General features: G+C 43.0%; 1 protein-coding gene across 1 annotated transcript in view; it reads right to left on the bottom strand.

Annotated features, from left to right (window-relative positions):
• Positions 1-20,066, bottom strand: part of rapgef1b (Rap guanine nucleotide exchange factor (GEF) 1b) — a 60,745-nt gene extending 40,679 nt beyond the window's left edge. The window contains 1 exon segment of the mRNA XM_070442852.1: positions 19,755-20,066. Within this exon segment, the coding sequence (XP_070298953.1) occupies positions 19,755-19,782 (28 nt within the window). The 5' untranslated portion in view covers positions 19,783-20,066.
• Between the last annotated feature and the right edge of the window lie 2,204 nt (positions 20,067-22,270).

The raw sequence follows: 22,270 nt of genomic DNA, 5'->3' as shown, positions 1-22,270 counted from the left end.
AAAATAAAGTGGTGATCCTAACTGACCTAAGACAGGGAATTTTTATGAGTATTAAATGTCAGGAATTGTGAAAAACTGAGTTTAAATGCGTTTGGCTAAGGTGTATGCAAACTTCAGACTTCAACTGTATATGCAGGTAGGCCACCAGACAGACAGTCAAAACCGTGCACTAGGCCTATTAAAAGCTGTATCTTTACATTTTTTGGCTTGCAATGTCTTGCAACTTCAGTAAAACAAAGCTTATCATCAATGAATAGGCTAGAATATTCAACACGCAACCGACCGAAGACTGAACACACACTTGCATCATTAGCGAAGAGCAAGAGCAGCTGAGTCAGCGCGAGGGAGAGAAAATGGGGGCAGACAAACAATATCTTGGTACTCTGTATCTCGCAATATCTTGTCTTGATGCCTCACAAATTCACCAAAGTAGCCTAAAGTTCACCTCTTCCCCTCTGGTTTTATTTAAATTACACAACTTTCCCCAGGCCTTTATAGCCTATCGTCTAGCTAGGATATAACATGAAAAATAATGTTTTGTGATAAGCACACTGAGAATGAAACTTTGTGGCAGTAAAAAACATTGTTTCCGGTTAAGGATTTTTCCTAACGTTAAGGATCCCAACTTCCTTTAAAAAGTTTGAATGTCTAAACTTTCACACCCCTACTCTAAAACAGGTCATTAAAAGCTCTTGGATAATATATTATTTGACATCAAGAAACCACCGCCACAGAACTTTATAAGGTTAATAAAATAAGTAACTTAAAAGCTACATGTTGTATAAAAACTGAATGAGCCATAGCCCACTAATTACATTCCAATACACTGTGTTAGGACTACAATGATCCCATTTAATCATAAGTCTTCCTTGGAAGAGTGGAACTATGAGACGTGTGCTTGAGGGTAATACAGGCCTATTATATTATCATCAAGACAGTCTTAAGAAACATGCTTCAACACCTATTCAGACTCAGAGGAGCCATTCTGTGTAAAATGTAGGACAGCAGCACTTTGACAGTAAGGAAAAGGCTGGGATAAGGGCTTGTGTGTACATTGTGTGGGGCACACATAAACATTGACTGAGACATGCCTCAATGCCTCCTCTGTTCAACTAAGTACGGAGCCAACAAAAGTCGCAATCGCTCTCTCTCTCTCTCTCTCTGCCTTGGGGAGTGTCATTTCTCACTAATGGCGTGTTGATTATATGGTTGAATGGTGCAAGGCACAAGCTGTATTAACATACTACTACACCACGAGGGCCCGGAGGTGAGGAAAAACACAAAAACACAAAACACATGAAATCTATGCATCTCTCCACACACACAATCAAAGAGAATAGCCTGGTGCTACAAACGAAAGACCTGTGTGTGTCCTGTATAGCCTATCCAGCATTTTCAAACAGCCCAGCAACTAACATCAAGCCTCCTGGGCCTATAACCAATCCATATGCAACTGACTGGAAAAACACTAGGTCAGATTATCTGGCAACTATTTATATTCCATAGCAGGGATGAAACTAAAGTTCTAAAGGACTTTACCCTTTTCGACATGCTCCCAATAAAGTTAAATGAATTGGATTGAATGCTCCCAAGCGCAGTGGGCTTCCCAGGCATTGTGTGTGTACTCCTACATAGAATCCATGTAAAATGTACTTTTGAAGACAGATCCTTTTGAGGGTCTTTGTGTTCTCTTGAATGTTCATCCATCTATTGATATGGATCAGATCTGGGTTGAGGTCTTATCATGTACAGTAGGGATGGGGGGGGGGGGTATTAGTTTATGGGAACACTTGGCACGCCACCAGTGAGGCAGTATGGGTGTCCATGGGGACAGCACGGTGCCTGGGTGCTGGGTCATTCAATTGTCCTGTACACACACACCTATCTAGGCTATTCATCCTGACTCAACAAAAAGACTCAAATACAAGAAAGAATGGACCAGCTGGACTGCAGTCAAATGGCTCACAAGCCTTTGCAGAGAGCTTTTACTATTGAGGCTGTGACCCAAATGCTAGCATAAACACAACAAGCACACTCTCTCAGACAGACAGACAGACCATACATTACATACATGTAGGCCTAAACTCCTTTACGCCATGATGTCCACAGAGCCATAGGCAAGGATAGGATTATGGTTATTAAAGAATTTCTGTCACGTGACCTCCAGTCAGTAGGCCTAAACCCTATCACGTGGTCACGTTTTCTACTGTTCTAGCTGGATGTGCATGTGTGTGTGTGTGTGTGTGTGTGTGTGGCCTGGTTGTGTATCATTCCAGCCTGGGTACCCCTCCTGCTCCTTCCCCCCTGACGCCAGCCAGGTCACTGCCACTATTTCCTGCCCCTCCCGGCTCCCTCCCATCCTCTCTACCCGGCTTCACAGCCATTAACTGCCTGGGTATACAACATGCTGACTAACCTAGGATCACCAAGCTCACAATGCACACATACACAGAAATTAGATGCACGACACGCACACACTTCAAGTGACCTTCTGTGTACTGTTGCTTGTATTTTGGCCGCTGGCCCTGCTTTGTGTTTCAGCAGAATGTTGTGAGGAGAGAGAGAGAGAGAGGCTGGGCTTGCAGCAGGTCACCTGAGACAAGCAGACTAACTAAAGCATCACAAACATATAGAAATTAGGGCTGGGACAATGCCAGATACTCGTATCGTGGCAAGATTTAACTTCTTTAGGAAAACAGCCCTAATGTTGGAAACAAACATCATTATATTGTCATCCAGAGATACATGTATATATTTTCCCAGCTACAGCACACAATATTTTACATCCAGCAGGTCTTTAAAGCTGCACCATGCAGAAATCCTCCAAGGTCCTCTTTGCATTCACATTGCTATGTTTATAAAGGGACCAAGATCTTTTTCCAACATTCACTCAAGCAGGCTGAGTTTTAACAAAGTGCAGGACAAGCCATTACATCAGAATGTGTTATCGGACAGCTAGATATACCTACCTACATTTTGGAAGCTAATAGATTGCATTCAGTTAAAATATGAGACATAATTGTAATTTGTTTGGTAACAGAATAAATAGCAATAGAATAACTGCATAATAAATGAAAATTGTACACCCAAGGTAGGCTACTGCCCCTTTAAGAGCTAGAATAGATGTTTATACCCTATGGTTGTTTATACAACCTTATGCTGTGGTTCTCACCAAATATAGCCTTCTCACACTATTCAAACCCCACAATCATAAGCAGTTTATGAAGCTCTTAGCCTATAGATCACATATACAGTACCAGTAAAAAGTTTGGACACACCTACTCATTCAAGGGTTTTTCTTTATTTTTACTATTTTCTACATTGTAGAATAATAGTGAAGACATCAAAACTATGAAATAACACATATGGAATCATGTAGCCACCCTTTGCCTTGATGACAGCTTTGCAAACTCTTGGCATTCTCTCAACCAGCTTCATCTGGAATGCTTTTCCAACAGTCTTGAAGGAGTTCCCACATATGCTGAGCACTTGTTGGCTGCTTTTCCTTCACTCTGCGGTCCAACTCATCCCAAACCATCTCAATTGGGTTGAGGTCGGGTGATTGTGGAGGCCAGGTCATCTGATGCAGCACTCCATCACTCTCCTTCTTGGTCAAATAGCCCTTACACAGCCTGGATGTGTGTTTTGGGTCATTGTCCTGTTGAAAAACAAATGATAGTGGGGCTAAGCGCAAACCAGATGGTATGGCATATCGCTGCAGAATGCTGTGGTGGTAGCCATGCTGGTTAAGTGTGCCTTGAATTCTAAATAAATCACAATGTCACCAGCAAAGCCCTCCCACACCATCACACTACCTCCTCCATGCTTCACGGTGGGAACCACATATGCGGAGATCATCCGTTCACCTACTCTGCGTCTCACAAAGACACGGTGGCTAGAATCTCAAATTTGGACTCATCAGACCAAAAGACGGATTTCCTCCGGTATAATGTCCATTACTCGTGTTTCTTGGCCCAAGCAAGTCTCTTCTTCTTATTGGTGTCCTTTAGTAGTGATTTCTTTGCAGCAATTCGACCATGAAGGCCTGATTCACGCAGTCTCCTCTGAACAGTTGATGTTGAGATGTGTCTCTTATTTGAACTCTGTGAAGCATTTATTTGGGCTGCAATTTCTGAGGCTGTAACTCTAATGAAGTTATCCTCTGCAGCAGAGATAACTCTGGGTCTTCCTTTCCTGTGGCGGTCTCATGAGAGCCAGTTTCATCATAGCCCTTGATGGTTTTTGCGACTGCACTTGAAGACATTTTCAAAGTTCTTGACATTTTCCGGGTTGACTGACCTTCATGTCTTAAAGTAATGATGGACTGTCATTTCTCTTTGCTTATTTGAGCTGTTCTTGCCATAATATGGACTTGGTCTTTTACCATATAGGGCTATCTTCTGTATACCACCCCTACCTTGTCACAACACAACTGATTGGCTCAAACACATTAAGAAAATAAATTCCACAAATTAACTTTTAACAAAGCACACCTGTTAATTGAAATGCATGACTTGTTAAACACTTTTAAGTTACTACATGATTTAGTTTGTGTTATTTCATAGTTGTGATGTCTTCACTATTATTCTACAATGTAGAAAATAGTAAAAATAAAGAAAAACCCTTGAATGAGTAGGTGTGTCCAAACTTTTGACTGGTACTGTATATAGATCACATATATTGCAAACAAATAATCTGAACTAAAAATGTCTGTGCGTCCTCGCTAATCAATACCCACATTTCTTTTCTCTCTTTTGTGGCACCAATGTGAGGGTTTATGGCAGGAGAAATGGTGTTGCAGTAGTCTAGTGTGTGGTGCAGGAATAATGACAATCGAACCTGGAGAGCTTTGAGTTTACATTGTCCAACAAAAGTGAACCAGAACATGGAATTCAAGCGAACCGAAATGTGCGTACCGTACGTCAGCTACAAACTGACAGAAATGTCCGTACGTCAGCTACAGATAGAAATGTCCGTACGTCAGCTACAGATAGAAATGTCCATACGTCAGCTACAGATAGAAATGTCCATACGTCAGCTACAGATAGAAATGTCCATACGTCAGCTACATGGCAGGAAAATGAATGAGAGGTGGAAAATGAGATGACCCCTTGTCCTTCTTGTCTCTTATTCTGAAATGGTGACACTTTTTTAGCCATCTTTCCACTCGTTTATGGACTTTAGGGCCTTTTCTGTATTGATATAAATACTGTCAGTAGATCTAACAGTAGCTGAGAGCAGAGATACATATACCATCTGATCCAGGGAGATAAACACTAGGCCCTATAGCAGCTCTGTATGACGTGAACCACTGTTGTTTGGTGGTGGAGAGCGAGAAAGACAGAGAGGTGGGGGAGGCAGAGGAATAGAGGTAGACAGAAAGACAAAGGCAGAGCGAGAGAGAGCGAGAGGGGCAGCCTCTAAAGCTCTTCAGACAGAGTCACTCAAAGCAAATACAGCCCCAGATCAGCCAAGTACTTCAGCGCTGCTTAAGTGTGAGCAAGCACTGATGAGGATATGAGTAAATGACCTTTAGCACATTAGAGAGAAGAGAGTACTACTAGCCTATTTCTTCCTCTCCGTCGCTCTCTCGCTCTCCCTCGCTCCCTATACAATCCTCCTCTGTTCATTCAGCTCACACTCTGTCAGTGCTGAGAGAGATGAGGACTATGGAGAGATAGGGGACATCAGCTGGGAATCCTTCCACATATGAGATGTTCTGTGTGGGCAGGACTGGCCAGGAGAGATCCCTGCCGTGGTCTAGCCTCCAGACGGCCTGTTGCAACAGGAGAGGAAGAGGACATGAGGAAGTGGGTCAGGCTAAGCCTGATGTACTCAAGCAGAAAGCCCACACACTGCCTAGAGGGGCTAAAAGCAACCAACCGCCGCACTGCCTGATGGGATGACCTAGTGTGTGTGCGTGGTTGTGTGTCATACTGTGTGACACAGGTGTCTGAGGGATTGGTAAGCGGGCACAGGGCTGCCGTGGGGTTGGGAAGGGAAGAGAGGAGGGAGAGAGTTCACACACCCTTCTCTGCTTCCTATTTCAACTGGGTTCGGAAATGGATTAGTGGAGGAAGGAATACCCCTTTTCACACCCCCCCCCGACATGCCTAAACAGGGAGCCCTGAAGTTCCACATTCCCCACACGCCTCGTCCCCACATGCCTTGTCCCATCCCCTAGTCAGCCTAAGCCAGTGCTATGTCTGCTCCCCTCCTCTCTGGCTACAGAAACATTACACATAATATGAGGTCTTTTACACTACACCACATACACTACATACATCGACTCCTGCAGGATGTACCCGGCTCCACAAGGGGGCTTAGCCCCCTCATTTGAAACTTGCTCCCCCTCTGTTTTCGTTTTAGATTCCCAAAAAGTGACAGGTTCCTGCTAAATCTGTATCTCCGCTAAGTCAGCACAATGGACAGAGCGCGGTGTGTGCAGCGGGGCTATGGAAAACCACTGGGGTGCAGGGTTTCCGTTAGCCGGTAATTGCCAGCTTTTGTACGACAACAATAATGTAAAGCTGATGAATAAAATTATAGCTGGCCAAATTGTCCAGGCCTGCGATGCTGGTGAGCATAGCGAGAGAGGAGCCTTGGCCTAGGTTACTGTTGGTAGCAAAGATTGAGGCCCTTTTCATTTAAGTAAAACGAAAGTTAGAGTACTCCTATAGTGAAAAGCCTACATTTAGTCGTATTTTGCAACCTATAGGACACCTGGCTGTGGTAGTAAAAAAAATGTATTGGTTGCATTGATGCGGGCTGCACATTCATTCCCCTCACTGAAAATGTCCTATTTTTTTTTAGGAGGCTAAAACCATGATTTGGTCAAACAGTAAAGTACATTATCCTCATGATTCCTGTAATGAAAGTGTCTGCCTGCCTGCCCCTGTACCTGTTTCACTGGGGCCTGCTGCTGTGTCGAGCGAGGCACTTTCTCTCTCCTTTCAAATGCTCCCGGAGAAAGACGTGCTCTGATTGTATACCATTTTTTTCTCAGCTTTCTGTAGGTAAATGTTTTGTTTTTCAACTCTATGAGCTCAATAGCAACTATTTCACAAAGATATTTAATATGGCTTGGAGATATGGAGCATGCGAAATGCGCATTGGTCATTGCGGGTGCTTAGGCCTCATTAGACGGTAGGCTACAACTGCAAAGAAAATAAGGAAATTAAATGTACTGTTCGATTAATACACGGCTACTATGAGTGGGTATTATCTTGAGAGTTAGTGAGCTATCTTTAGAGTAGTTGTACAATGGCCTTACTGAAGAGCTCAGTGACTTTCAACGTGGCACCGTCAGCTCGTCACATTTCTGCCCTGCTAGAGCTGCCCCGGTCAACTGTAAGTGCTGTTATTGTGAAGTGGAGACATCTAGGAGCAACAACGGCTCAGCCGTGAAGTGGTAGGCCACACAAGCTCACAGAACGGGACCACCGAGTGATGAAGCAAGCGCGTAGCACTGACGTTGGAAGCAATGTCAGCACAAGAACTGTTCGTCAGGAGCTTCATGAAATGTGTTTTCCATGGCTGAGCAGCCGCACACAAGACTAATAGGCTGTTCTAGCAGCAAAGGGGGGACCAACTCCACGTTAATGCCCGTGATTTTGGAATGAAATGTTCGACAAACAGGTGTCCACATACTTTTGGTCATGTAGTGTATTTTAACAGTATAATATAACAATAGTATAAAATGCATGACAATCACTGGATTAGATGGCACATTAAAATATTTTCAATCACATCACAAGATGATGTGAGGGTTTGGCCGGGGTAGGCCGTCACTGTAAATAAGAATTTGTTCTTAACTGACTTGCCTAGTTAAATAAGGGTTAAATTTAAAAAATGAAATAACATTTACTCAACACCATCTCTCAGTAGTCTACTATGCTTTTTAATAAAGCACTGTGACTTACTTTATAGGACTAATCATCTTTTCTATTGCGCGATGCCAAAAAAAAAAAAAAAGTGGTGCAACCAAATTATGGGCTGGTGCCCCAGTGCAACCAGGGGAGTCTGTTAGTCTGAAGCCGGGCTACAAGGGGAATGTCTGTATGGAAAAGTTGTGATATTGTAGTGGACTAAGATGACGCAGCCAAAGCAGGCTATTGAGCAACTCCCTATTCAAGTAGGATGCAGTTTTGGAATTTAAACGTATTTATTTTTTCGTATTTAGTCTTTTTTTTTTTATGATAATTATTATTGTATATCATTATTATTGTAGGCATATTTATTAATCCAAACCATTTCTTTAAATATGCAAAATGTGCATTGTTTAATTCTTTTGAGACATTTTCCTTAGCTAAATTAAGTTTGATCTGTCTTTTTAATAGTGCTCCGTATTTAGTTTAAGATAGGTTATAAGTATGCCCGTTGTAAAATGGTTATAAGTAGACCGTTGTCAAATGGTTATCAGTAGGCCAGTTGTCAAATGGTTATCAAGTAATGCCCGTGTAAATGGTTAAAGTAGACCGTTGTCAAATGGTTTATACAGTTGAACCGTTTGTAAAATGGTTATAAGTAGACCGTTGTCAAATGGAATATCAGTAGGCCTTGTCAAATGGATATCAGTTAGGCCAGTTGTCAAATGGATATCAGTAGGCCAGTTGTCAAATGGTTATCAGTAGGCCAGTTGTCAAATGGTTATCAGTAGGCCAGTTGTCAAATGGTTATCAGTAGGCCCGTTGTCAAATGGTTATCAGTAGGCCAGTTGTCAAATGGTTATCAGTAGGCAGTTGTAAAATGGTTATCAGTAGGCCAGTTGTAAAATGGATATCAGTGGCAGTTGTAAAATGGATATCAGTAGGCCAGTTGTAAAATGGATATCAGTAGGCCAGTTGTAAAATGGATATCAGTAGGCCAGTTGTAAAATAAATATCAATATAAAATGTAAAGAAAGCAATCCAATGTTATTTGTTGCCTAGACTTTACTGCAAATGACACTCAAGTCTTGATAATACACTAATATTGCAGTTAGCCATGAGAGCCTTTATAATAGAACGCTTGTGACCACCCACCCACACACACACTGCACTTGGGAGAAAAAAACCCATCTTAAAGTAGAAATAGAATGAAACAAACAGGCATTCTATTTTTGCTCTATTATAGTGGCCACTATAGTAGACATCGATCAAGTGAACAAGGCTACATGTGTGCAAAAATAGCATTCACTGAGTAAAAAATATATAATAATCCCCCCTCACTCACAAGTGTTACTGTCAATTTCAACACAACAAAAGCAATATCTTCAGGTTACACTGCACATTATTATATTGTACACTTTTTGCCTGTGGACATCTGTTCTACAATGTGCCAGCAGATTATGATACCCTTTGTAGGCATAATTGATCTCTTTCAGGCAGAGTACACCTGGCATACCCCTTTTAATCCACTCTATTGAAAAATTGAGAAAGAGGGAAGTGTGTGGTGTTCCTTTCACCTCTACAGTGGCATCCAGCTTAAGCCAGGCCCAGCTTCAGCTACACTTGACCCCTGAATCCACTTGTTTAACAAGCAACGCCTGATTTTCACCTAATTCTCTCATTCTGAAAATTAACCACATATTGTAGAGAGACCATTTGGCCGGGGTTAGTAGTTAGTTCGTTAGCTAGTTCGTTAGCTAGTTAACATTTCACACAGATTTCCAGGTTCCAGTAAGCAACTAACGCGTTATAACTTGAGGGATGGCAAGGAGTCGTATACCAGTTAACGTAAACTCACCCCATTCCGTACAAATGTGCGCAACCGCGACATTCAAACGAGGCTGCAAAAAAAACTAATGGGACTGTGGCGACTGTGTTGACTTCAAAATCTGGGGTGTGAACTACGTTTCTATTCAAGCGTTGATCGACATGGTAATGGCTCTATAGTATTGGAGAAAAGTAGAGAAAACTGACCCTCCGTTACAGCGTGACGTGTCATGCCGTAACGTACAGCACGCGTAAAGCAACTATTTCTGTCTTACAATCTCTCTCCACCAGGTGTAGCACTTCTCTCATCATTTAAAAACAAGACATGGACAGTGACGGGGGTAAGGGGGGATACCTAGTCATGGGGGATACCAAGCGATCATGACTTTCAAAAGACAATGTTTACTTCTGAAGATCACTTTAGCACCGCCCTAAAAACCCGATTCAAATTTGACACAAACCTTCAAATAGGTATGCAATGACATATAAACTCTTTATAGTGTTGTATTTACATTTTAGAGGCGATAAGGTGTTAAGTTGGACAGATCGAGTGGGAAAAAAGCAGTTTTCCCACACGACATCTCTCCTTCTCACTATCACGCATTAGTTTCGCTTCCCCACTCGCCATTTTTAAAAAGACCCGACGGAGCTCATTACCGTCTTGAATTATGCACAAACAGGCAGCGTGGAGGTCATGTCATTAATTTTGTTGGAAAGGGGAGAAATTGTGCTTTACAATGTTATTGACATTACAGTTGATCTGGAAGTATTACGTTTTTGGGGTGCTAAAATAAGGTCAATTGTACGGACCAAGGCGATGTACAAAAGTGAGTGAGTTTACGTTAATAATATAGCGAATTGGTTATGTTACTAACGTTAGGTTATTAACATCAGATTAGCTTTTTTTTTTTTTTACTTTATTAGCCAGCTAATTTTCACACCATAAACTCAATTATTTGATCAGTTAAATTGGCTAATGTTGCTCAACATTTCTCTGGCTAACTAACAGAGAATTCGATCCAGCTAGCAAGATACTTAATGCTAACAACTTGTTCCACCACACTTTCTCCCTCACCTAAACTTTCTAGAATGTCAGTTGTTTTTTGGTTACAGCTCATGAAGTACGCTTCATCACCTTCTCTCCCGTCTCCGTGGTCAGGCTTTTAAATATGAATATAGTGTACACCTAAGCCAATAGGCCTATGCATGCAATGCCCTGATGCATTTAATGCTCAAATCTCTGACAGCTGAACATTGAGGTGGACAATTATTGTTTTAGAAAAGTAAAAAACAATGAAACAATAGGCTATGAAGTTTTGCATATGCTACTGATCAAAACACAAGGAATAGTAATTAGTTATAGGCTGTTTTTAAGGACACGTAAATGTAAAAAACAATCTAGCTGGTTGGTTTTGATCAAAATCTTGCTTTAGTGTGTAGGGCGCTGTCCATGGTGCTGATAGAGTGCAGCGGAGATTTCACGTCAACCTGTCAATTGTTGGTCAAAAGCATGAGCTTTTGGTGGTTTAGCGTGATACAAGCAGAATTCAAATAATACAATTGGTTTTCGTGGTAGGTAATGGAACTATCCTTATTGGAAACGTGTTTATGGTAGGCTGGCATTGCTTACGTGGGTCGAATTTGATTGACAGAAGTGTATTGTGCCATATCTCAACGTGCCGTAGTCAGTATACACTTCTTCAAAATAGTCAGAATAAATCTAAGACAACTCATTTTTACCAAGGAGATTTGACATCTAACTAAGATAGTATTTGCTACAGTATTTGGTACAGTATTTCTCAAGTGAAAAAATGTGCATAAAACGAGTTGTCCATCATTGAATGTCAACAAACACTTCACTGAATAATCACTACTGTTGACCAATGACTGACATAGGGGCGTAGACTTTGGCTACCGAACTTCACGTTGCCTCGAAAAGAAACAGTGTTCATGAACAGCGGGGGGAAAAAAACTCTTGCCAAAGACCAAAATGAACAAAAACGTCACAAAATGTCATCATAATATACGCATGAACTGTTCCGAATGGGAAGCATGCAGAGCTTTAAGTCACTTTATCCTGGTGCCGGGTCTGCTGCAGGAGAACAAAGTGGGTGTGTGTATGTGCGCGTACACTGAGTGTACAAAACATTAAGAACACCTGCTCTTTCCATGACAGACAGACCAGGTGAATCCAGGTGAAAGCTATGAACCCTTATTGATGTCACTTGTTAAATCAATACAAGGCGGCAGGTAGCCTAGTGGTTAAGAGCGTTGGGCAAGTAATCGAAAGGTTGCTAGTTCGAATCACCGAGCCGACTAGGTGAAAAATCTGTTGATGTGCCATTGAGCAAGGCACTTAACCCTAACTGCTCCTGTAAGACGCTCTGGATAACAGGATCTGTTAAAATGTCAAATCAAAACGGTAGATGAAGGGGAGGAGACAGGTTAAAAGAAAGAGTTTAAAGCATTGAGAGATGGAGTGAGACATGGGGTGTAGGTGTGCCATTTGGAAGATGAATGGGCAAGACAAAATATTGAAGTGCCTCTAAACGGGGTGTGGTAGTAGGTGCCTGGCACACCGGTTTGTGTCAAGAACTGCAACGCTGCGGGGGTTTTCCTGCTCAACAGTTTCCCATGTGTATCAAGAGTGGTCCACCACCCAAAGGACATCTCGCACAACTGTGGGAAGCATTGTAGTCAACATCGGCCAGCATCACTGTGGAACGCTTGACACGTTGTAGTAGGGTTGGCCGATAAATCAATAATTAGAGGTAATTACTTCCCTCAATAACGATATAAAAACGTTTAGATTCATTTTCGATAATGTCGACATAGAATAATTAGGTACAGCAGTCCATTTCACCTCTGACGCAGCAGGAACGTGCGGAGAAGTGACAATATGCACGTGGAGAGGTATACGCCCACTAAAAACCACTTAGCACCTCGAGTGACGGAGTAGCCACTATTAACCACGAAAAATGAGTGATGTAGGCGAAAACAGTGGCAGTGATAGCCAAAGAGAAGGAGCAGCTTCCAACGAAGAAATTATTGATAAAAAGGGTTAAACTGTTTCAGTAATTTGGAAGTGGTTTGGCTTTTTGAAGTCCGACAAAGAGCAGAGCAATGTTCGGTGCAAATTGTGCCGTAGACAGGTGTCTACGAAGTCTGGTAATACGACAGACCTTTTTCAACATCTGAAGCAAAATCACTCATGGAACATGCAGGAAGTTTGAGTTTGCGCCACGGTATTGATAAACGCCCCTCAAGCACCAGGCAATCTAGGGATGTTTGCCCAAAGCAGTCAACACTGACAGCGCTTATGCCCTACAAGCAAACATCAAAAATACGTCACAAATGCTAATATGCATTGCAAAGGACATGCAAACAATTAGCACAGTCAAAATGGAAGGTTTCAAGAGGCTTATCAAATCAAATGTATTTATATAGCCCTTCTTACATCAGCTGATATATCAGTGCTGTACAGAAACCCAGCCTAAAACCCCAAACAATAAGCAATGTAGGTGTAGAAGCACGTGCTCTCTGGCCGCAAACATGGAACAATTTTCATTCAAGTATAATTTTATGTGTAGCTCACATCATTTAAAAAATTTAACCTTATTTAACTTGGCAAGTCAGTTAAGAACAACTTCTTATTTACAATGACGGCCTATCGGGGAACAGTGGGTTAACTGCCTTATTCAGGGGTAGAATGACACATTTTTACCTTGTCAGCTCGGAGATTTGATCTAGCAACCTTTCGGTTACTGGCCCAACGCTCTAACCAGTTTGTTCAGGCATTCTTGAGTTTGAAGCAGATATGCACCTTTTAAACATTATTTGATTAATATTGTTAATTTAAAAAAATATATAGATATCGTAATAATTTATCTGCCATGTCGCCCAGCCCTACGTTGTAGATTCCAAGGCCCCGGCGAATTGAGGCTGTTCTGAGGGCAAAGGGGGGTGCAACTCAACTCATGTTTTGTACAGTCAGAGGATGTGCGCACTCAATGTGGACCCAAACCAAGTAAATGACTGATTATCCAAAGACAGAGTGGCAAAGTTCAAAAGTGATAGAGATGGTAACATTTCCTGAGCAAAAAGCACAAAGTGAATTAGTGGTTATGCACCTATAACAGCACCAGCAGCCAAGATATTCGCAAGCAGGGACCCACCTGTACTGCTGCGTGGCTCAGCTTTGGTTGCAGTGAGGCCTATAGTGACTGTCTAACTACTGTACTAGCTAGCGGGTTTTCAGATCTCCCACCAGTCTGTCTGACACAGACTATTACTCACACACTGCTGAGCCCCAATTAGCCTCATCACCACAGCTGAGGTGACTGCACAGGCCACAATGGGCACGCACACACACAGACACACAAACTGGGGTCCTCAGACACTCTTTTCCACCTGCCAGGTTAAACGCTGCAGCAAAGTTTCATTAGGCTCGATGGCGCACGGCGTGTTTTCAAAACATGGCATTACGCCACTCTGTGCTATGTAATTACACAATGGACTCAACCACCTCAATCACGGAGCCTCTCTTCTCTCTGTGCAAGCCTAGCAGCACACCTGGGTCTCTCGGTGTGCTGCTAGGCTTGCACAGAGAGAAGAGAGGCTCCGTGATTGAGGTGGTTGAGAGACACACGTTAGCCACACACTGCTAATTGGCTGAGCCGAAGAGGCAGTGATTACGAAGCTAAATAAATAGGGCTAATGTGGCTAACGCTAAATATTGTAAATGTTGCTGCTACTTTTCACATGGCACAGATCGACAAGGCCACCGGCTAGTAGTTTGAGACTCCCCAAACAAAACTGACCAAGAAGAAGCGAAATCAATGGTTTTCAGTTTATATTTTTTGGGAATAGCCTAACCAAATTTTAACCCCAAAAAAAACAGTTTCTGAAGTTGGTGGATGTACAGATGGATGAAACAGTGAGACAACTCAGGGTTGAGAGCCTAGGCCCATGCAGTCTAGTCTGGGCAGGCTGTAGAGAGCTGTGGCTAGTGGCCTCCTCTGGCTGGCTGGGTCCACCCTAGACTTCAGCACAGCAAATGAGCACCTTCACAAAAGCCACACGACATAAAAAACCTAGGGAGGAATGTCCCCAGCACTTCATTTCTGCCAGCACTTCTATTTTTCTTTACATAAAAGCTCTAAAACAGGATGGCTTTGACAGGCTGGTCTTTGAGAAGAAAAGAACACAAGAGCCAGGTTTGTCTATCCATCCCCCAAAAAAGAAAACAAATGCAAGCATGGATACATTTAGCGCAAGAACAAATAGGCCTGCTGAGGTGCAATGGTGAAGTATTTTTCATTTGGCTTTATATTTAAGTCATTTAGCAGACACTTTTCCAAAGCAATTTACAGGAGCAATTAGGATTAAGTGCCTTGCTCAAGGTAACTTTTTTTTTGTATAGTCGGCTGGGGGATTCGAACCAGTGACATTTATATTACTGGCCCAACGCTTGACCTCACTTGTCAGGTCAAATAAAACCATTCAACAACCATTTAATATAGATAGCAAAAACATTCCAATATGAAACACGGTCAGTCAGAGTTTCAAATCAAATCTAGTTTTATTTGTCACGTGAGCCAAATACAACGGGTGTAGAATTTACCATGAAAGACTTGCTTAAGAGCCCTTCCCAAAAATGCAGAGTTCTAAAATAAGTATGTAAAAATAGTCAAACAAGGAATAAAATACACAAGAATCAAGCTATATACAGTACCAGATCAATGTGCAGTGAGTTTGTCTTGTGTTCAGTACCGCCAAACTCTTGAAACTGAAACATAATTTAACCATACATGTCACTGTAGTCGTCAAATGACAGCCATCCCTGTTGATGCGACCATGTGTGTTGGTTTACCTGGCTGTTCCTCATCTAGTTCTCCCTGTGAAGAGGACTCTGTATCTTCAGAAGAGCCTTGGCTCTTCCAGCTTAAGTTTCCCATCCAGGAGACCTGAAGTCCTCTGATCAGACACTCCGTCCAGGTCGTCCAGTTTGATTCAACTGTGAACTTGTTCTGTCCAACCACTGTTTGCAGCCACCTCAATGGAATGTAGGCAACCTAGGCTAGATGATGATCACCAACCAATTTACAGAGTAGAAATAATTTCACAACTGTTGTTTACAGTCAAGTCACCGCTGTGTGATGAACTCCACAGTTCATTTAGAATGTGAATTGGCCAATCTTCTGTCTATGACTGTCAGTCATATTAATCAGTCACTGAACTGGCGTCCCATGACTCTGCTTGACTCAGACCACATAACATGGGCGGAAATATCAAAAATAGAACAGGCTTAACGATGAGCTGGATCAAAAGTTTCCTCCAATCACAAGAGGTTGAAGAATAATCTAGTTAAAGTCTTGAGAAATATGTCTGCAGTCACGTACTCTCGTCTCCTTCAGCAGTGTTTCTCAATAAACAAGTCAGAACAATCATCACTAAAGTAAGCTAGTCCATGACCGTCTGTATCAGTGACGTCCAGAGAAGGCTTGATTGAATATTGATTGACATTTAGACCACAGGGGTCGCAAGGACCGGGTCCATGATGTAAACACAGTGATCAAATCACTTTCCCTGCTGCATCAGATGCCAGAACACCCCGGAGAACCAGGAAGTCACTGAAACAGGTACAAGGGTGGATGCTGGATGTTGCACAACCGTGTGAGAAGTCACTTCAGTGCTAAAAGTTTCTGTACAAGAGTGGTTCCATAAAGAGAAGATGGTTGTGACTCCTGGAAACATTTATTATAGAGCTCCACAACTGATGCCAGAAATGCAACAGTGAGTGCATCCTTCAGTAGCTACTAGAAAACATTTTGGCCATGAAAATGTTCTGTTGGAGAAAGTCTGCTTTCCTCCAATGTAGTATTCAGCTCTGCATCGCTCTCCTCCATCCATTTGTTTGTAACTCCATTCCCACCAGGCCTCCAGTCTCCGCCCTCTCTGTCTCCCTCTCAACACACTTGTGCGCTCCTAAACACATAATTACAGCCCACGTAGGTCTATAGAGTAAATGCAAGTCTCATTCCAAGGGTGAGTAAAAATACTTCATTTCCACCAAACCTCAACATTGCAGCACCAGGGCTTATAGCTAAGGACTCTGGTTGTCAGCAAAATGTAGATGAACCCTGTGAGACACCTTATAGTCATAACCAGAGCTTCTAAATACATGACTCTGGTCATAACAATAACAGATACTCTACTCTGTACCCTGTTCGTTTGTAGAACACTAGAGATGGGAGAATACTGTCTGTGTCTGTCTATATAGTGCAGCAAAGAGGCAAAAGATCTGTGATGGATTTTTTTAATGCAGTCAGCAGTCGCTGTGCTACCTGCTCATCCAGACGACTTGTGGCCTGGTCTGTAAGGCGTGTGCGCGTTCACACACACACACACAGCTGGGGGTAAGGCAGGCAGAGTGGCTAAAATAAGGAACTGATGTTCCGCTGAGGCCGGCTGCTCCATTGGCTATGTCCAACCAGAGACAAGTCACTGAGCTAATTATAAAGTCTGGGGGGTAGTGGTGGATGTAGCAGACATATGAGCAATATGTTTGGAATATCAAATCGCAATACATATAGAATCGCAGTACATATCATATCGGCACCTAAGTATCATGATAATATCATATGGTGAAGTCACTGGCAATTCCCAGTCCTACTACCCACTCATATCAGCTGTCTCTATGGGGGAAATAGCCTGAAACAACCAACTCCTAGATAGAGTCAAACGAATGGTCCAGCCCAATGCTGCTCACCACCCCCACCTAGTCTGTGACAAACTGGACCCAAACTACAAGTCTCTTTATATGGTGAAGGCTGTTGAAATCCCTTGCTGGCCTATTTCACTGTTCCCCTCCACCCCAGGGATAGAAGTTGTTTAAATTTTACAAACTAAAAATATATCCTTAAGAACAACTGTCACAGCAACAAACATTTACAGGTGCAAAAAGTTAAAACCAACAGGCCGTCACACACACACAGCATCCCCATTCATTCGAAAGCACTTCAAAACGGCCTTGAGGACCCCTTTCCTTCATCAGTTTACCCTACATTCTTCTGCGTGCTAAGACAAGTTTCAAGTTTTATTGTCACGTGCACCAGTACAGTGCAATGCATTTCTTGCTCGCTCTTTGCCAACAATGCAGTACTGCATTTTTTAAAAGTTGAGTACAACAAAAACACACAAGAAATAGAAATAAGTAGAACACAACAAACACACACACACTTAAGTCTTCCTCCACCCAGTTAATTTTCTCACTGTGGGAGGAAAACAATAGGATGTGAGATTGGCTTCCGGCTGTTAGCTTTTGGGCGACACCAGAGGCACAGCATTTGTTACTGTTGAAGCCCTCCTAATGAACGGGTGGTGTGTGTGTAAGATTGGGTTGCAGTCAGGACAGCCACCCTCTGGATGCCATCCCTAGTGCCTTCAGCAGACAAAAACACAGAACATTTCCAAACAGGTGATGGTGTTTCTCCCCACTGGGCCTGAGACAGCAGCAGCAGGACACTGTGCAAACTACCCCAGTGTCATATGTAAGCACACACTCTTCCTATCTGCTTCAGTTCAAGTACTGCTGTCAAGTTATTGGTTAAATGATCTCCTCTTAACCATGAGACTGAGCTATCTGAAGTCTCCTTAGAGCCCACACAACATAAACACTTCCTTTAAATTCTCTCTCTCAAACAAAACATATGCTTAGTTCTCACCAGCTCTGCTACACACCAAGTCCTTATGCCACTGGTGTGCATCTGCCTCCATTGTTTCCATGGTGCACGGGCCAGGCCTAGTCCCCGTTTCCAGCATAGTCTGTTGCTCTTCCCTGGGGGGGACATACAGTGTCTGGGATCGATGGGCACACGTGGAACAGAAAGTGACGCTCAAACAGGTGACCCGGTAAACACAGCAGGTAGAAAAAGCCCAAGAGACCAGCCAGACAGCCCCCCACTTACGGCATTCACTCATAGGACAGAAAACAATTACTATAGTTTATTTGTGGGCAAACACGACCTTTAAAGTCATATCTCTCTCTCTCTGTGTGCGCACATCACGGTAGCTCAGCCAATCCATGGCTACTGCCATAACAACTAATTGACCAACAATCAGAAACTTTACGTCTGTTTGGAGTACTCTCTCCATGGACAACACTCACACCCCCGCCCAGTGAGCTGCAGGCATCACCGCCCAAGGTTGAGGCGAAACCGGGAGACAGCTGGAGGGGTGGGATACTAGTAGGGAAATAGTTTCAAAAGCGGCGTCAGACCCCCCTCTGTTTACATCCCATTGCACTGAACACCGTGTGTATTGATATGCTTTATATTGCATACTGTTAACGTTTTCATCCCAATGTGGATATACCGTCAATAGCGTGCCAGACAGTGCTCGAAAAGCAGATATGCCACGTTCACAATGGAAAGTCAATTTGACAACACAGGGAGTGTGTGATATTACTCCGATTTGATTGAAACCCCAGTTACAGCTGGTGGGTTAAATTGAGTGCGCTAAAGTTACTGAGCCAGCTTGCAAGGTAATTGGCTACCACACGAGACACGCTTGCCAGCTGTGTGGTCCCACTGTTTTTATCATCCATCCAGGCATCGGATAACTTCTTCAACGGGCTAAGCTAACCTTAGGTTTGAAACATCTGAAAATGAGAAATGGTAAATTGATGAAGCTGAGAACGAATGTTTACAGTCATTACTTCGACTACTTAGCCAAATATAAGCTTGCTGCTTAAGATAAGGTAAAGAGCTCGCACTGGCTAGCTGGAATGTTGGCTAACTAGCTAGCTTTTCTACGCCGCTATCCCGACTCACACATCTTTAGCATGGAGCACCCGTTTGTTCGACTGGATAAGACAGAATACCAATCTCCTACACACAAGCACGGCTAGCAAAAAGCTTGTCCTATATGTGCCGGACAAAATTTGAAGACCCCTGAACGAGACTTTCAAACTGGGCCTACCCATCCCCAATGTGTGATATCACAGTACCTGACTTTATGCAGGGGTATGATGAGAGGCCAGTCGGCTGGGCTGCTTACCTTGCTTACTCTCTATTTTCCCAGACATTTCGTAACCAGCAGTGATTTCACTCGCTATAAAAAATGTTTAAAAAAATTAACTAGCCAGAAACCAACGCGTCTCCCTCGATTATTCCTGTATTCTTGGCTCACATGTGTCAGTAAGATGAATTCGTTGGAGGTACGAGACCAGATTTGTGGCACACACATCGATGTGTGAAACTGTTTCTGTCGGTCTCCAAGCTATTTTCACTGAGCGGAGAGTCCAACACAGGAGCGCTGCCTTGACCCCGCGCGTCCTCGGCATGATGCACAACTGCACCTCCTCGCGCATGGAATTAGCTACGTCATTCTTTCAACAAGAAGGATTTCAATGGAAAGTGCCCCTTGTGGCAAAAATCTGTAAAGCATTTTGGGCTGGTCAGAGCTGACCAATACAATAAAACCGTTTATAACAATGCTCCGACCAAATACAATAGGCAGGAACATTTGTATTTAGGTTTATTTGAAATCTGTATAAAGTCAACCTTGGCTGTATATATAACTGTTGTCAGAGTGCCCTCTACTGGATATTTTGTAAAGTCTTAAGTATTATATATTATAAATCATAAAATATACTGTATGTGGTTGCTCAGTGTCTGTCAACCCTGGTGGTCCTAATACACAATCATATGCCTACTTAAAAGACATAATCCTGGTTTTAGTGCATAAATTAAAGCACCCACAAAGCAGTCTGACATATTATGAAGTAGTCAGTGTGAGGATGCCCTTATCTTCTTGTTCTGAATAATTTATATAACTGGCAGAGTGGATCTGCGTTCCATCCTGTCAGTGTTGAGTGATCTGGGTCATCCTGATCTCCTGATGGGCCAGGGAAGAAGAATGGAGTGGAATCTTGGACCTCAAGCTGAGAGGTTGACATGGACATGACTCAAGCTTTTCTCTCAAATCTTTGGCATTTCTGTTATATCACTGTTGAGTTATAGTACATTGTCCTATCAATGTGTGGTGCCAATCGTAATTGCAGTAGATATATTTGCAATGTGAGAAGAGTGTACTAAGTCACAGGCAGCAGGTCTGCCTTCTGACTTTAGGTTGTGTTGTCTGTGTGTGGTGTGTGTGTGTTGTGTGTGTGTGTGTGGTGTGTGTGTGTGTGTGTGTGTGTGTGTGTGTGTGTGTGTGTGTGTGTGTGTGTGTGTGTGGTGTGTGTGTGTGTGTGTGTGGTGAAACTGTGTTTGGAATGCATTTCCAGGGGCTATGGTGAAATCCCAGAGCGGAAAAACGGAACAGTGAGTTCCTGAGCAGAGACTATCCTGTCAGGACAGGATAGCGCTCTGCTCATTGACAGAATGATTGTCTGCTAGTTAGCTGCTTCCCTACGGGTGCCTCAACATACAGCACAGCCAATGCCTCTGCCAGTTTCTTCTACGTAGCTCTAAGCTCCTGCTATTTACTCCATATCACTGAGTGATTAGTCATTCCATTCAATATTGTTCACATTATTTATTTTGATTGTCACCCACAGTGTTGTTCATTCGCTGCAGGTAAGATTTGTTTGATAGTGTCACCCACAATGTGATTTTGTATGTAGAGACGTTAGTGTACTTTGTATAGTGGTGTGGCGTGTAGTAGATATGACCAACTTTGCCCAGGGAATTTATTAGGAAAGAGAGGAAAGAGGAAGTAGAATATTGATGATGATGATATTTATATATATCAGGGTAGTCAACTCAAGGGTTGGTCACTGTATTAATAAGGATATTTTCCACAGAGCATAACGGGTACTGTATTCCAGTGTTAGGCAATCCTGGTCCTGGTACATGATGCTACAGCCACATTTAATCCAAACAGTGACAATGTAACATACTTTGGCCTTCCGCTTCTAGTGGTGTGATGGTTTGTCGCCATTTTTGGTAGAATCAAAGATTGTACAGTCAGGTTTCCAGTTTTCACCCGTCTGCTAGAACCAGAATAGAATAGCTACTGGCTAACACCTAGGGGCCACACTTTGACAACACACTCTTAGTGACAAAAAAAAGACAGATGAAAAGCAAAGCACTGCCATTATTTTCTTTTCCACCAAGCGGTGCTCAAGTTCTGCGTTAGATCCATCTATGTTTAGAACGGGACTGCACTGCGTCTCCATTGGAGGAGGACTGCACTGAGTCTCCATTGGAGGAGAACTGCACTGCGTCTCCATTGGAGGAGGACTGCACTGAGTCTGATTGGCGAGGAGGACTGCACTGAGTCTCCATTGGAGGAGAACTGCACTGCGTCTCCATTGGAGGAGGACTGCACTGAGTCCTCCATTGGAGGAGAACTGCACTGCGTCTCATTGGAGGAGGACTGCACTGAGTCTCCATTGGAGGAGGACTGCACTGAGTCTCCATTGGAGGAGAACTGCACTGCGTCTCCATTGGAGGAGGACTGCACTGAGTCTCCATTGGAGGAGGACTGCACTGAGTCTCCATTGGAGGAGGACTGCACTGAGTCTCCATTGGAGGAGAACTGCACTGAGTCTCCATTGGAGGAGAACT

This window comes from Salvelinus sp. IW2-2015, linkage group LG4q.1:29 (assembly GCF_002910315.2).
Source record: "Salvelinus sp. IW2-2015 linkage group LG4q.1:29, ASM291031v2, whole genome shotgun sequence".
In the NCBI taxonomy this organism is placed as follows: domain Eukaryota; kingdom Metazoa; phylum Chordata; class Actinopteri; order Salmoniformes; family Salmonidae; genus Salvelinus; species Salvelinus sp. IW2-2015.
The sequence above is the reverse complement of the archived record's forward strand: the minus strand, read 5'-3'. Positions and strand labels throughout refer to the sequence as shown.